Here is a 14,315-nt window from a genome sequence, read left to right on the forward strand (position 1 = left end):
AGAAGGATCCTTCAAGTTCATCAGTCAGACAGCATAGCAAAATTGGTGAGCATCAAGCTCAGTCAGAGGCAAGTGAAGTGGCTCAGTGACAAACACACTAACCACCAAAACTGAGTTAATCCTCTAGGCCTACATGGTGGAAGGAGAAAATGGACTCCAGCAATTGTCCACTCATATCCATATGTACTCTGTGGCATGTTCATGCCCATACACAGACATATAAATAAATTAAAATGTAATTCTGGGGGCGGGTTTGAGACAGGGTTTTTCTTTTATAATAGTCTTGGCTGTCATGGAACTTCCTCTGTAGACTAGCCAGGCTGGCCTTGAACTCACTGAGATCAGTCTGCCTCTGCCTCCCAATTCCTAGGATCAAAGGCATGTGCCACCACCACCTGGCTTAAAAATATAATTTAAAAAATAAGGTAGATATATGCACACAAACAACTAAATAATGCACACAACACATATCTTCACACAGAAAATAAAAAGGAAAAATATTTTAAAAGTTAAAGGACAGCATAATCTACATAGTAAGACTTTGTCTCAAAACACCAAAAGGAAAAAATAATTATGACTTAACTCAGTACCAAGGCCATTATCAAAGTGGTGAAACACAGGTCTGTTTAACTTAGGTATTCTTCCTCTTTGGTATCTTCTTGCCAATAGATAACACATTGTTTCCTTTTCTTACCCTACAAATCTCAACTTCAAAAGCTATTACAGACTATATGCCTCACCCTGAACTTCCCCTTCATAGCCCTTCCCAAGTCTGCAAAGGCATAAATAGATAACTAGATTTTTAATGTGTGCTCCAAGAGAGCACAGTCTATTGCAGCCCTATTCACCACTATATCCCTAATCTCCAGGGCAGTACTGACACACAGTAATTACTAAATCTTTATTAAATTCAATTGAATTGCCTTTACATTGCCCAAGGTCTAGGATGTTACACAAGCCTGGTAAGGCCTCATAGGGATCCTCTGGCTGACTAGAAAGAAAAATCAGCTAGAGATTTCCAGGGTACTCCCCTGGAAAACTGTGCAGCTTTCCAGATCCTCATGAGCTTTGAGGAAAATTCTGTGGTGATTAGAGAAACAGATGCCAGATAAAACACATGGTTTGGGCTGTGTCTGAAAGTCTTTTTCCTTCACCATCCTTAAGCCTGATTGGAAAACTTTCCTTAATAAGCAAGTCAAGCTAAAATAATTAGTACCCTACCGAAGCACTACTCCTCCACCCCAAATAAAATTATTTCTCACAAATTGTCACATTTTTTCCATCACAGTTCCCACAGTACCCTCAGTCTAGCTACTCTGCAATGTAAGTCGTCAGAAGACTTTCTAACAAACACAATAATACAGCTGCATTAAATCCCACTGAGCATGGTTTCACATCTACTAAAAGAAGCCCTAAATCACACACCAGTAAATTGACCAATTTACTCTGGGGGGTCTAAAAGAACCCAGTATGCTCAACGGCATTAAGTATCACTGAGATAATGACAGTTGAACTTGTAAGAACATGCACACTCCTCCTGTGTATCATGGCACTTCACCCACCTCCACAGAGACTCCCAGCTACTCTGGGCAGAACTGAAAGGCATAATCTTGACACCTCCCCCGAAAACCACTCAACAAGTTTATACTCAAATAGGCCAGTGTAATTCAAATTGTCTGTCCTATTCCCCTAGAATCAAGATGTATTTGCTTGATTTTGACAGAGTCATCTCAGGTAGTTTAACTATCTGAGTAAAGCAATGGTGACCAGAAAACAGAATGCTAAATCCAAAAGGAACCCTCCTGATCACTGAGTAGACTCCTAATTCTATAAATGAGAAAATTCATACTCAAAAGTCAAAGGTTTACTCAAGATCACACAGATAGCTAATAGCAGGTTTGGAAGCAGCCTATCCTCCCAGGAAAGCAATCTATAGATAGGCACCTAAGTTGCCAAATTTTGAACTGAAAAGGTACCAAAGCTGACTTTAATGTAAACATGTAAAAATGTTGTCTTCAAATGTATATGAAAGAATAAAAACAGTAATTAATTCTCAAAATAAAACAAACATGTAGACTGTAAGAAAGTGGTTTTCTTTTAAAATATTAAGACTATGGCATCAAAATTACACACATATACTTGAACCATTCTATCAATTTCATGCACATCTTTGGTACAGAATACATCTGTAATGGTCAATCTTTACTTTTAACTTGATGAAATCTAGAGCCAGTGGGAGATAAGCTTCTAGCAAGCATATGGTGGCTTATCTTGATTTATCTTGATTAAGTGATTCAGGAGGACTCATCTTAATTGTATGCAGGAGAATCCATGGGCAGGGGATCCAGGTCTATATACATGGAGAAAAACAAAGTGAGCTGCAGCATGCATTCATCTGTCTCTGCTTCTAACTCTGGATGCAATGTAAGCAGCTGCGTCAAGTTCCTGCTGCCTTGCCTTCCACTGTGATAGATTATAACATAGCTAAAAGAAACACGTTCTCCCTTAGGTTAATTTTGTCAGGGTATTTATCACAGCAACATGAAAAGACCATAACACATGTTTAGCTTTATGTTGAGTCAGGGTCTCATGTATCAGAAGCTGGCCTCAAATCATACATAGCCAAGGATGACTTTGGGTTCCTTACATGTCTGCCTCATCCTCACAAGTACTGGGATTACATATGTATGCCAGCACCCCAGGCTAGATTCCTTTATTTGTTAATTTGTTCATTATTTATCTATGTTGTTTGTTTTACTAAGACAGGGGCTCATGGATCTCAGGCTGGCCTCAAAACTCATTATGTAGCTGAGGATAACCTTGAATTTTTGATCCTCCTGCCACTCAGAAGTTATCTGAGTGCTGGGATTACAAATATAAACCACCATAGCCAGCTATTTGGGGCCCTTTAAAACATGACTTTCATTAATCCAAAACAAAATATGCATAATGGTTACGTGTGTGTGTTTCTGGCATCTGTTTTATATATGTGTAGTATTACCCTTAGTTTTGAAAAGCTGAATTTTATTTTATTTTATTTTTGTTTAAATACCCTGTTCACTAAAATATTTTTGTGGAGATTGATGTAAACATGAAATCCAAAACTAATCTAAACATTCCTTTCTGAAATTTGTTTGTTTGTTTTTTTTTTTTTTTTTTTTTTTTTTTTTTTTTTTTTTTGAGAGAGGATTGTTTTGATTGTTTTTTGAGACAGGGTTTCATTGTGTAGCTTTGGAGCCTGTCCTGGAACTCACTCTGTAGACCAGGCTGGCCTTGAACTCACCGAGATCACCTGCATCTACTTCTGAGTGCTGAGATTAAAGGCATGTGCTACAACCGCTTGGCTCCTTTCTGAAAGTGTTAAACTACAATACAAAATGGAATTTTAGAAGAAAAAGCTACATAACTACATAGTCGTTATTTCCCTTCCCCCATTTTTACTGCCACACACCACATCATACCCAACTAGAATCCATTGCCATTATACTATAATCATCCCTTTGCCAAATCACAGTGTCTAGTCTTTGAAAACTTTTCTTCCTAGAGACTGTCACACTCCATTTTCCTAGTATATATAAGACTTGTTGGCTAATAAATCTAGATGTGTTAGCTCAGGAACTACAATTCATACAATCTAGCCTGCAGACAATGTTTAATTGTACTGGAGATACAGCTCAGTGGCAGAGCACTTCTCTAGCATGTGTGAGGCCATAGCTTCAATTTCTAGCACTGCAAAAAGAAAGGTTTCCTTTAGCTAAAACAATAAAGATAGGATACATGGGGTGTTAGGGTACATACTTGCAATCCCAGAATTTAGGAGGCTGCAGCAAGAAGATTGCTACAACTCTGAGACCACTCTGGGTTATAAAACAAGACTCTGTCACACCAAAAAAGAAAAAAAAACCACCAGCAAATGAACACTTAAAAATCATTAAGACTGTAACTGCTTTTTGAAAGGGGTGGGACTATTAGATTTCCCCATCTACTCCAGTCCCAGTAACACACTTCCAGCAGCTGCATCCTGCTTTCCTTTCCTCAACCACAACAAACATAATTTATAGCACACCAAAATAAAATCATTTACTAGAAAATGTGAGATAGGGCATTCCAGTCTACCAATAATTACACTTGCTGGGTTGCCAGTAAGAGTCCACTTAACTTAAATAGCTTTTACCAAAGGTCTGCAAACTGCAGCTGGTCAAGCAAGCCCAGCTAACTATTTTTATATGTCACCCTCCCCCAGCAACAGTGAAAATGGTTTTCACATTTTTAGGGAAGTTTTCTTTTGATATTTTTTTTTTTAGGCACAGGATCTTACATCCCAGGATGTCCTACAATCCACTCTGTCCCAAGTTTGCTTTGAACTCTGAGTTTTCCTGCCTTTATCTCCTGAGTGCTGGGTGCACATGCCACCACTAGCAATAACTTTAATGCATGACAAAATTCTAAGAAATAAAATACCATGACATGTGCAAAGTGTCTGAGAACACATTTCTATGTGAGTACGTTCTCCTAGAATATTGTTTCTCTATGGATGTTTTTACACAACAAAGGTTAATTGGGGGGTGAATGCATGGCCTTGAAGCCTAAAATATATATAACATGATACTTTACAGACAAGATATATTGATCCTGAGCTATATTTAAAAAAATATAGACAGGGACAGTTAATCCAGGCCTATAATCCTAGTACTCAGGAAGCTGAGCTGGGAGAATTTTGAGCCTAATGGCTGCCTGAACTATATAGAGAGATCATCTCAACTATTACACTCTAAATTTGGGTGTGGTTGCCCATTCCTGTATACCAAGCATTCAGGAAATTGAAGCAGGAAGATAATAAAGTTTGAAATTAGCCTAGGCTACTTAGTATGTTCCAGGCAAGCCTGGGCTACAGAACAAGATCTTGTCTTAAAAAGGAAAAACATGTTAAATGTCACAAATATAGTCGTTTGGTGACACACTCCTCTAATCATAACCCTCATGACAATGACAAAGAAAGATAATGAAGTTAAGGCAAGCCTGGGATACATAGTGAATTCAAAGTAAGCCTGAGTTCCATGAGACCTTGTCTAAAAGAAAAGTCACAAACATTTGTGTAAGAATGCTAACTCATTACTCTTGATAATCTCTCAGTGACTCTTCCAAAAATACAGCTAAAACTACACACCCACAAAGCCATTTCTTTTGGCATAGGCTGCCCATAAAATATAACATTTATTTTTTTTTTCTTATCAAGGAATCACTGGTATACGGAAACAGCTTAATAAGTCAAAGTTCTGTTAATTCTGGCAAGCTTCAATGCTGTTTCCTCCTTTGATTTTTCTATCTTCCACCAAGAAATGAACTCTCTCCCTCTCTCTAATGTCGCATATAATAATTTCCACCATCCAACTCCAAAGTTCTGAACTTTAATGCCTTATACAACAGTAATTTCACCTCTACATATCTCCCCTACTAGTCTTGGAACTTCTTGGGGTCAATATCCACCTGTGAATCACTCTGTGTATCTAACAGTCATCTGAACAAAGATTACAACATAGTATGTACACAGGTATTTATTGAATGAATGGTATTTGGCCCATGAACTATATATAGTCTACATTAAGTGTCTCAGGTTTCTGAGGCCATATAAGCAATGGGCTATAACATTTATACTGAACAATGCCTATCTTCAGTATTCAGACAATTTTCAGTAAAATCAAAAGGACTAATACTGTCAACATAAAAAAGGAGAGACATCGGGACACAGGTTAGTAGGAGAGGGCTTGTCCTGTGTTCTATCCCCAGGACAAATGCAACCACACATGCATGGAGAGAGAGAGAGAGAGAGAGAGAGAGAGAGAGAGAGAGAGAGAGAGAGAGAGAGCAAAGAATCACAGAATAGCAGGTAATACAGCCTTCATCTTTCAGCGTCATGACAGTTCAAAGTAATGATGGTTTATTTTCTATTAGTTTGTTATAGTTGTTATATGCACCAAAAATTATAAACACATCACATTTGGGGGGATCAAACACCCATCAAAGGAGGGTATTTGAGCACCTAATTAAATATATCTAAGTATTTGTCCTAGTTTGCTTTCTGTTGCTATGATAAAAAACAAAAACAAATAAAAAAAAAAAAAGAAACATGACCAGAGCAACTTGGGGAGGAAACAGTTTATTGCTTCTTATAATTCCCAGGTCACAATCCATCACTGAGGGCAGGAACCTGGAGGCAGGAACTGAAGCAGAGGATAATGGAAAGCACACTGCTTTCTGGCTTGCTTGTTTATGCCATCCAGTCAGTACCAAGTACCCAGAGGTAGCACTGCCCACATTGGGCTGGAGCCTCCTATGTAACAATCAAGAAAATACCTGCACTGACTTGCCTACGGACAATCCGATGGAGGTAATTCCTCAATTGGGTTTCCCTCTTCCAAAACTCTAGCTGTGTCAAATTGAAAAATAAAAAAAAAATAAAAATAAACAAGAACAACAAAAACAAAACCTAACCAACACTGTATTCAAATAGGGCCACATTTAAAACACTAATAATCATAATAATCACTAATCACAGGAGTTTATTGCTTAAACCCTTATCCAGAGTTCTAGGCAAAAATCACACAGTGGGACAAAGTACTGACATCAAGTTTCACAGTTGTGCCCAGATGAGTGAACTTTTCCAACAAGATAACAAGGAAAAAAGGCTGTTTCCAACTACTTCTATTTATGTATTTCCTTTCTGACCTCTACTGAAAATTATACATTCATCAACAGATGTATTAGTGAAAAAAAAGATAGACTATCAACAATGTACTTGTTTTAGCCAATTCTATTTCACAAAACCCTTTGAAAATTAATTCCCTTAAGCCTCACAACTATGTTGTGAGGTGGATATAATTACCACCATTATTATGGCAATGGCTTTTTTGTGGCAATGGATTTTTTAAAATTCCAGTACTATGGATAGAATACAGCACATTGCACATGGTAGGCAAACATTCTATCATTTAGCTACATACCCAGCCGACCACCAATTTCATATTGTACAAATTTATTGTTGTACATTACCATAAAGTCATCCAGTGTTTACTAAATTTGGGATAGTTTAACATTTCTCTCTCCTTAGAGATTTTTTTCTTCTTAATTTTTGAATTACATGTCACAGTTGAAATGGTTTGTGCCAAATCCCAAAATGGGAAGCCATGACTGTAAACCAGGTCTTCAAAATCCAATCCCAGAAGGGGATTTTCCTCTTTCCTTCACTTAGGAAGATCATACCTCTGTTGTACATCTGTTTTACACCCTACCTACCCTGAAGAAAGGGGGCTGAACTGTGAACTGTGAACTGTGAACTGTGAACAAACACAGGATGGGGAACAAAACCTATTGTGATAAAGGACACAATTTCATCTTTCCCTTTAGCTACTCAAGTATTTAAAACCTGTAGAGCTTAAAGAAAAGCAATAAGGCTGGGGTTAGTGGTGGGGATTTTAATACCTCCCCATCCTATTTTGAGCAACATTGACTCTGAAATAAAAGATCAGCATAGCTATTAAAGAGTCCCCTATCCTATGACAGCTTTTGAATCTGCAGCCCATGTGCAAACATTTGAGTATGCATGATTGCTATCATCTTCCCACACTTAGTCTCAGAAATCATGGAAAGAAGAAAACTTACTACTTGCCTCTTAATTAAAAAACAAAACAAAATAAACAAAAAATAGCATGCTTATAAACCAGCACTTGGGATGCTAAGGCAGAAAGATCAGAAGTTCAAGTCCACCCCAATCTACATATTAAGACCCTATTCCCCCAAAAACCAGGACCTATATATGTAGCTACTATATGCAAAGACCTGAATTCAACTCCCAGTCCCCAGAACTGGGAGTTGAAAAACATTTTACCCTTACCCAAAATGTTTCATTGAACTGAGTTTTTTCCTTAGGCAGCTTAATCACTCAGATATGACTTAGCTGATCATTTTTAGCAAAATTTCAGCTTGCCATACACATTCCAAAACTACCTCCTAACTAGCACTTTTATAATGGGCTTTCTTTGATGGTGAATAGTATACCAAGAAGTTTGTAGTCAGAAGAAATCTGCAATACAAACAGTCCTTTTCCTTTCACAGAGTCCTCAAGTTTTTATTTCTGCGGCACAATCTCCATATCCTCAACCTCTAACTGAACTCTATTAAGAGGAGACACACCCAAAAGCCTGGCCTACAAGTCTGCAAAGATCAGCATTTCAAGTATTCCATCTTTAAGGTGCTAACACAAGTTTAGTATTGATGAAACTCAATTAAAAAACTCCAAGGCACTGGAACAGTTTACAGATGCACAGATTCTGACCCAGAGTGGCCAGCCAACCACAAACTAGAGCTGCTACTCGGGAAATACAGGCTTGCAGCAGTTTTTGTGGCACCAAAGCTTTTAAGAAGACTCTCTCCCCTCTTCCTTGGCTGTAACAGCCTGAAACAAAGATTCATACAACCTTGACATGGGATGAGGTAGGGCATATCCACTCAAAACAAAGTTAAAGGCATAGAGAATGACTTTACCTTTCATAGTTATCTTTCAGCCAAGGAGAGGAAAAAAAATAATCCATCATCACTATACTTAATAATTTTCCTCCATTCTTCTTGATACACGGGGGGGGGGGGGAGCTTGGCTTACTTATACTCTTGTTGTGGATGTTATTATTCTTTCTTTTTCTCTGATCCTTTTGACAACCAGCAGAAATAAAAACCTACACTCAGGAGGAAAAAACAGTCCCAGAAGTGATGAAAACCACTGAAAAACTAAGCTAGGGAAGGTCTGTTCAATGCAGTGCACCCTACCCCTGTATTTTACACCCAGGGCATCTGGGCCCCTTGGACCATGAATTTGACAGTCTTTGTTCCACACTGAAGCAGAATTCCAGTAGTATGTGCAACCAAAAAATAATCATAAACTTGGATGGACTATGTATGACATTAACAGTATATAAAAGAAAAATATCTCAGCAGAGGCCAAAGATGCTCTCCTTAGAAAATTATTTGGGAAGAATAACTTTTTACGGACCCACAATTTTCTGTAATAACCAGAGGCTAGGACAGAAATCTTTATACTGGAGCTTTTAGCCTTAATTCCAAATTCCTTAGGAGGTACTGGGGTAGTTCCTTGGTCAGCATGGAAGTCACCTTGTACCAGACAGGGGTGCTGGGTATGTCTGACCGGTAGGGCAGACTATTATTTTCAATAAGGATCTGCTCAATAAGGGTAACTGAGAAGCAAGAGGGTCTGTTCCCCACCTACATATTAAGTCTTAGAAGGTCAGGGCCACTAAAGGAAAAGGCCCAAAGTTCTGCTTGTCTTCATCACTTTCCAATTCTACTGACCCCACTCTCAAAGGTTCAGAAACCCATCAGACTCAGAGACCTGGGATGATGAGAGTCACTGCAGATCCTCCCTTCCCCCTGTGGTATGGAAAGGTTTAAAGGCCAAAACCACCTACTCAGAGAAACGGCTCATGGAAGCTTTCCACTTACTTCTCATAGCGCTGATAAGCGCGCTGCCGTCTTTGATCACGTCTTTGATGAATTTATTGGTCCTCTCCAGCTCCTGTTCATAACACTTGAGCCTCTCGCGGAAATCGGGGCTGTCGAGGTAGCAGTCGCTGAACTCCAGCGGGGGATGCCCCATGGTTACGATAGCGGAGGGACTAGGGGTTAGAGACAAAGAGAGAGAGCATCAGTGGCACAATCAGCAGAATAGACCTAGTGGCTTGCGTTCAGGATCCACTTTTAGGCTACTCAACCCCACTCCCTTTGGACGACAGGTACCTGTTCCAATGAAACTCTGGGGAGCGCCCGCTGGTGTGTAGCAGGAGCGCGTAGTCCAGTGGTGGCTGCGAGTGACCGGGAATGCTTACCAACGCCTTCTGACGCCGGCAGGGTGCAGCCTAGCGAACAGCACGCCCCCTGGTCATCGCCTCCCCGAAGCGCAGTGCTGAGTCCTGGGCGGCCCAGGGTGGAGGCGGGGAGAGCGCCGGCGCGGGGGCCGCCTCTCTGCGCTCCCAAGCCAGCTGAGGCTTCCTTCCCCGGATCCCCGAGCGGCGGTCCGCGTCTCCCCTCCCCCTTCTTAAAGCCAATGGCACAGCTTCACTCTGGCCGAGTCCCAACCCCGAGACCGACCGAGAACACCAGCTCCCTTCGGCTGTCTTCCTCGGGTCTTCGGGACTCGTCGCCCACAACTCGGCAGCTGCAGAGACCGCCTACTCGTTCCGGGGGGCCGGCGGGCTGTCGGGCTTGGCGCTTAAAGGGTTAAACCCAACGGCAAGGCGTAGCTCTCCTCCAACAACTGGGCAGCGCCACCGGGAAGAGGAGGGCGACAGCGCTACGCACAATAGCTGTGGTAGCCTGGCGCTTCCCTGCGGAAACTGGGGAGCAGTAAGCGCCCTAGGACTCCATCTGGAAAGCGTGGCGGCCTGGGAGATGTAGTCTTTCTGTTTGTACATCCCATGACTCCACCCTGCGGTCTCCCACCACCCCTCCAGGGTGGCCACTCTCCCAGATCTACTTCCCTAAGCCGGCCCCAGGCATAGAGGTGCAGGTGTACCGCCCTGGCCCCTGAGGGTGCCTGCAGTTTCCATAACTTCAGCAAAAGCTGAAAAGGATGGATAATGGGAGGCATTCTCTCACTGGTATTTGGCTGGACTGTCCTTCCTTTTCCTTCCTCTTTCACCCTTCCTCTAATCCAACTCTTCCTCCTTTTCCTGTGTCTCCTAGTACAGAACAGACACTAATTGTCATTGGTGCCTATATGATCTCTGTTAGGCCCAGAACCCCCTGCTGAAGAAACAGAGGTCAATACTTCCAAGTAAAGATGTTTGAACTAAAGGGTGTACTGTATGACTCACTACATCTTCCATGCAGAGATTTTGTTTGTTGCTTGGTTGGTGGTGGTGGTTTGTTTTTTTGTTTTTTTGTTTTTTTGTTTTGTTTTTTTTTTGTTGTTGTTGTTGTTTTTTGTTTTTTTTTTTTTTTTTTTTTTTGGTTTCTTGGAAGTTTTGCTTTGATTTGATTTTTAAATTTTGGGTTTTGGGGGGTGTTGCAAGGACAGACAAAAGACGCAAGGGGACAGGGAGTTGAGTGGGATAGGGATACATGATGTGAAATCCACCAGGAATCAATAAAAAGCTTAAAAGAAACCGAGGCCATAACTAGATTTGAACTTCTTTAATGGATTCTGTGACATGTCAATGCATGGGCTCATAATGGAAAACTTAAAAAGAAGATATTATAAATTATCTTGCAGTTTTCCAGAAGGCCTTATGTCCATATTCTATTCGAGGGAAACCTGGGCTCCTTTTAAAGACAGCAGCGCTCTAAGAATAGCTGCAATTAGAAAAACTGAAAATTAATGTGCACTTGGCAGAAAGATTTGATTTTGCAGCAGTATTTACATTAAATTTTATCAAAAGCCAGAGCAAAAAAGTTGAAAATACAGTAATAATAGCTAACCTAACTATATTAATATCTGGTTTCTTCTGTAACAAATTACCACCACCTTGGTGACTTAAATTAACATAAATGTATTATTTTATAGTTGTGGGTGTGAGAGTTGGAAATGAGCATCACTAAGCTAAAGTCAAGGTGTCAGAATAGATATGTTCTTCTGGATTCTAGGTTAGAATCCATTTCTTTGCACTCTGCAGCTTCTAAAAGCTGCCTTCAAACTGTCAATCCTGAAAGCCAGCAATGATATACCATGTCTTTTCTCATCCCACATTACAATGACCCTGACTCTCTTGGTTTGTAAATCACTCACCTCAAATGACCAGGAGCCTTGTTTATTTATTAGGTATTGCGTTTTGTTTTGTTGGACTTTCAAAAGACTGAATCTCACTCTATAGCCCAGATGGCCTGACACTCATAACAATCTTTCTGCCGTTGTGTCCCTAGTGCTATGTATGTGCCACCATGCTGTATCAAACTCCAGTACTGCAAACCAAAACAAAGCAAAGATAGAAAAGGGAAAAATAATCTTTTATGAGAAAATACCCAAAGTAGACTTGAAATGTGCTGTTTGTGGAAAAACGCAGGTAGTAAAATAGTATCCATCTGACAGGGATGATTTTTCACACCATCACTTTTCCATTTGGCAGTCATTCATTCATTCAATAAGCATTTTTGGTTTTATTTTGTTATGGTGGATTGTTTTTTTAAGTAAATGTTTCATTTTATGTTTTAATCTGTTTGCTTGTTTGTTTGAGACAGGATTTAGCCTCCAAAGCTGTCCTAAAACACATTTCATTTAGCCTAGGTTTGCCTTAAATTCCAAATGTTCCAGCCTTTGTCTCCTGAATGCTATTATTAGACGTGTACCAGCTATAATAGCCAACTCTTAAGATATTTGACACTGAGCTTCAAACATTCAAAGCAAAACAAAATACAAATACTCACATAACCCTGAAAAGTTTTACATTGTTCTACCATATGATTTCTCTTTGACATTGTATATTACATGCTCCTCAAAGAATTTTGTCCTCCCATGAAATATTTTTATTTAAAAGTCTGCTATTGATTACCATACTGAATTTTTTCCCAACAAAACTATGACCAAAAATAGAAATTAAACTATTTCCTTGTGACAGATATAAGACTCCTATATATAAGTCTTTTGAATTGAGTTATAATCGCAATTATGCATGTAAATTTCTAAAATATATTTTATTATTATTTCTAAACAAAACGCTTGGACATGTAACTCCCATCAGAAGGATGGAGAAGGTTTAAGCTATAGGACCTGAAGTTCAGCAAGAGACCTCTGAAAAGAGAAACAAATGTTTTTAGCCTCAGTATTTGAAATATTGGTTAGTCTGTTTAACTCTAAGACTTTTTCACATAGACAAGTGTACTGGCCTACCCTTGGGGTTCTGACAGAATACATCCTCAAGTGAAGTCATTAAGAGCACCTCTTGTGCACATTCACTATGTTCCCACCTCTCATCTTTCTCTCCCTCTCTCCCTCTCTGCTTCTCTGCCTGTCTCTGTCTCTTCTCTCCCTCTCTCCCTCTTCTTTACTCTCTCCCTCTCTTTATCTCACTCTCTGCCTCTCTCTTCCATTCTGCTGCTCCTGTCCCCAGAAGCCAGTATCCCCTCTCCCCTCCCTCTGTTTGCTCATTCACTTTCCCTCAATAAAAACCCCCTCCACCCAAGCTCTGTCAAATGGTGTCCTTCTTTGGGCTGCTTTTTAAAATTACAACAAAGGAATTTGAGGATTTGGAAATTGGTTCCCTTTCAGCTATGGTGACCCCATAGTCCTTGAACTAGCACTTTTTCTGTCTTGGTCTCCTGTGTGCTTTGCTTACTGGTAAGATACCTAGCTTGGTTTTCTTAAGAAGACACTGCTTTGGTAATCATTCCCAGTGTTCTTGTGTTGTTGCCATTTACCTCCTGGTTTTACTTTGCACTTTACTTAGACATAAACCCATGTTGTGTTAAAATACTAACCTCCAATTGATGGTACTAAGACATGGGGGATTTGGAATATGATTAGACCTATAAGACAAGATTCTTTATTAACAGAATGTGTAAAATGTCCTTTTCCTCTCCACCACATGAGAATACAGGGAGAAAGAAACAAAAACAACAACAACAACAACAACAAAAAAAAAAAACAGTAGTCTCTAAAGAAAGAAGGCCTACACTAGATACTATGTCTGCCTCAATGCTGGTTTCTTGACCTCCAGAACCATGCAGAATACATTTCTGTTGGTTAGGAGTTACTCTATGAAATTTTGTCATAGCCACCCACATGAACTGATACACATATCCAGGATAAAGACAATAACCGAATGATTACATGAGGAACAGAATGCTCCAAAAGTGTCAGGGAGTGTCCTGTCTCTGATAGCCAGAAAAAGCTTTACTAGCTCCACTAAGTGCAAGTGATATGAATCTGTGGCAACAAAATGAATGCCAATGTGGCACACATGGAAAGAGGATTTGCCACCATTTAACAAAGGACACAAAATGAATCCCTCCCATCTTTTCTGGTTTGGAGTGTTTTGTTGTTGGTTTTTTTTTTTTTTTTTTTTTTGATTGATTTTGGTTTCTTGAGACAGGATTTCACTTAAAGTAGCCTCCAGTCTCCACTTTCCAAAGTTTACAGGAATATGCCACCAGACACAGGTGTACTTTACTTCGAAATGAATAAAAGATGTTAGAGAAATAATTTCAGTGTTGCTTATATGTGTAAACTTTTTCATAATTAAACACTCCAGGCAAGGTGGTACACAACTATAATCTCAGTACTCGGAAGATAAGAGACAGAGGCAGGAGGACACTAA

At 39.9% G+C, this 14,315-nt stretch overlaps 1 protein-coding gene across 1 annotated transcript in view; it reads right to left on the reverse strand.

Annotated features, from left to right (window-relative positions):
* The window catches only part of Ophn1 (oligophrenin 1), a 333,577-nt gene extending 323,506 nt beyond the window's left edge, over positions 1 to 10,071 (reverse strand). Inside the window, exons 1-2 of the mRNA XM_051178493.1 lie at positions 9,805 to 10,071; positions 9,511 to 9,683 (exon numbers count right to left, since the gene is read on the reverse strand). Of these exons, the coding sequence (XP_051034450.1) occupies positions 9,511 to 9,664 (154 nt within the window). The 5' untranslated portion in view covers positions 9,665 to 9,683; positions 9,805 to 10,071. The remainder of the gene's footprint in view (positions 1 to 9,510; positions 9,684 to 9,804) is intronic.
* Between the last annotated feature and the right edge of the window lie 4,244 nt (positions 10,072 to 14,315).

The sequence above is a fragment of the Phodopus roborovskii genome, unplaced genomic scaffold (assembly GCF_943737965.1).
Source record: "Phodopus roborovskii unplaced genomic scaffold, PHOROB, whole genome shotgun sequence".
Classification (NCBI taxonomy): Eukaryota; Metazoa; Chordata; class Mammalia; order Rodentia; family Cricetidae; genus Phodopus; species Phodopus roborovskii.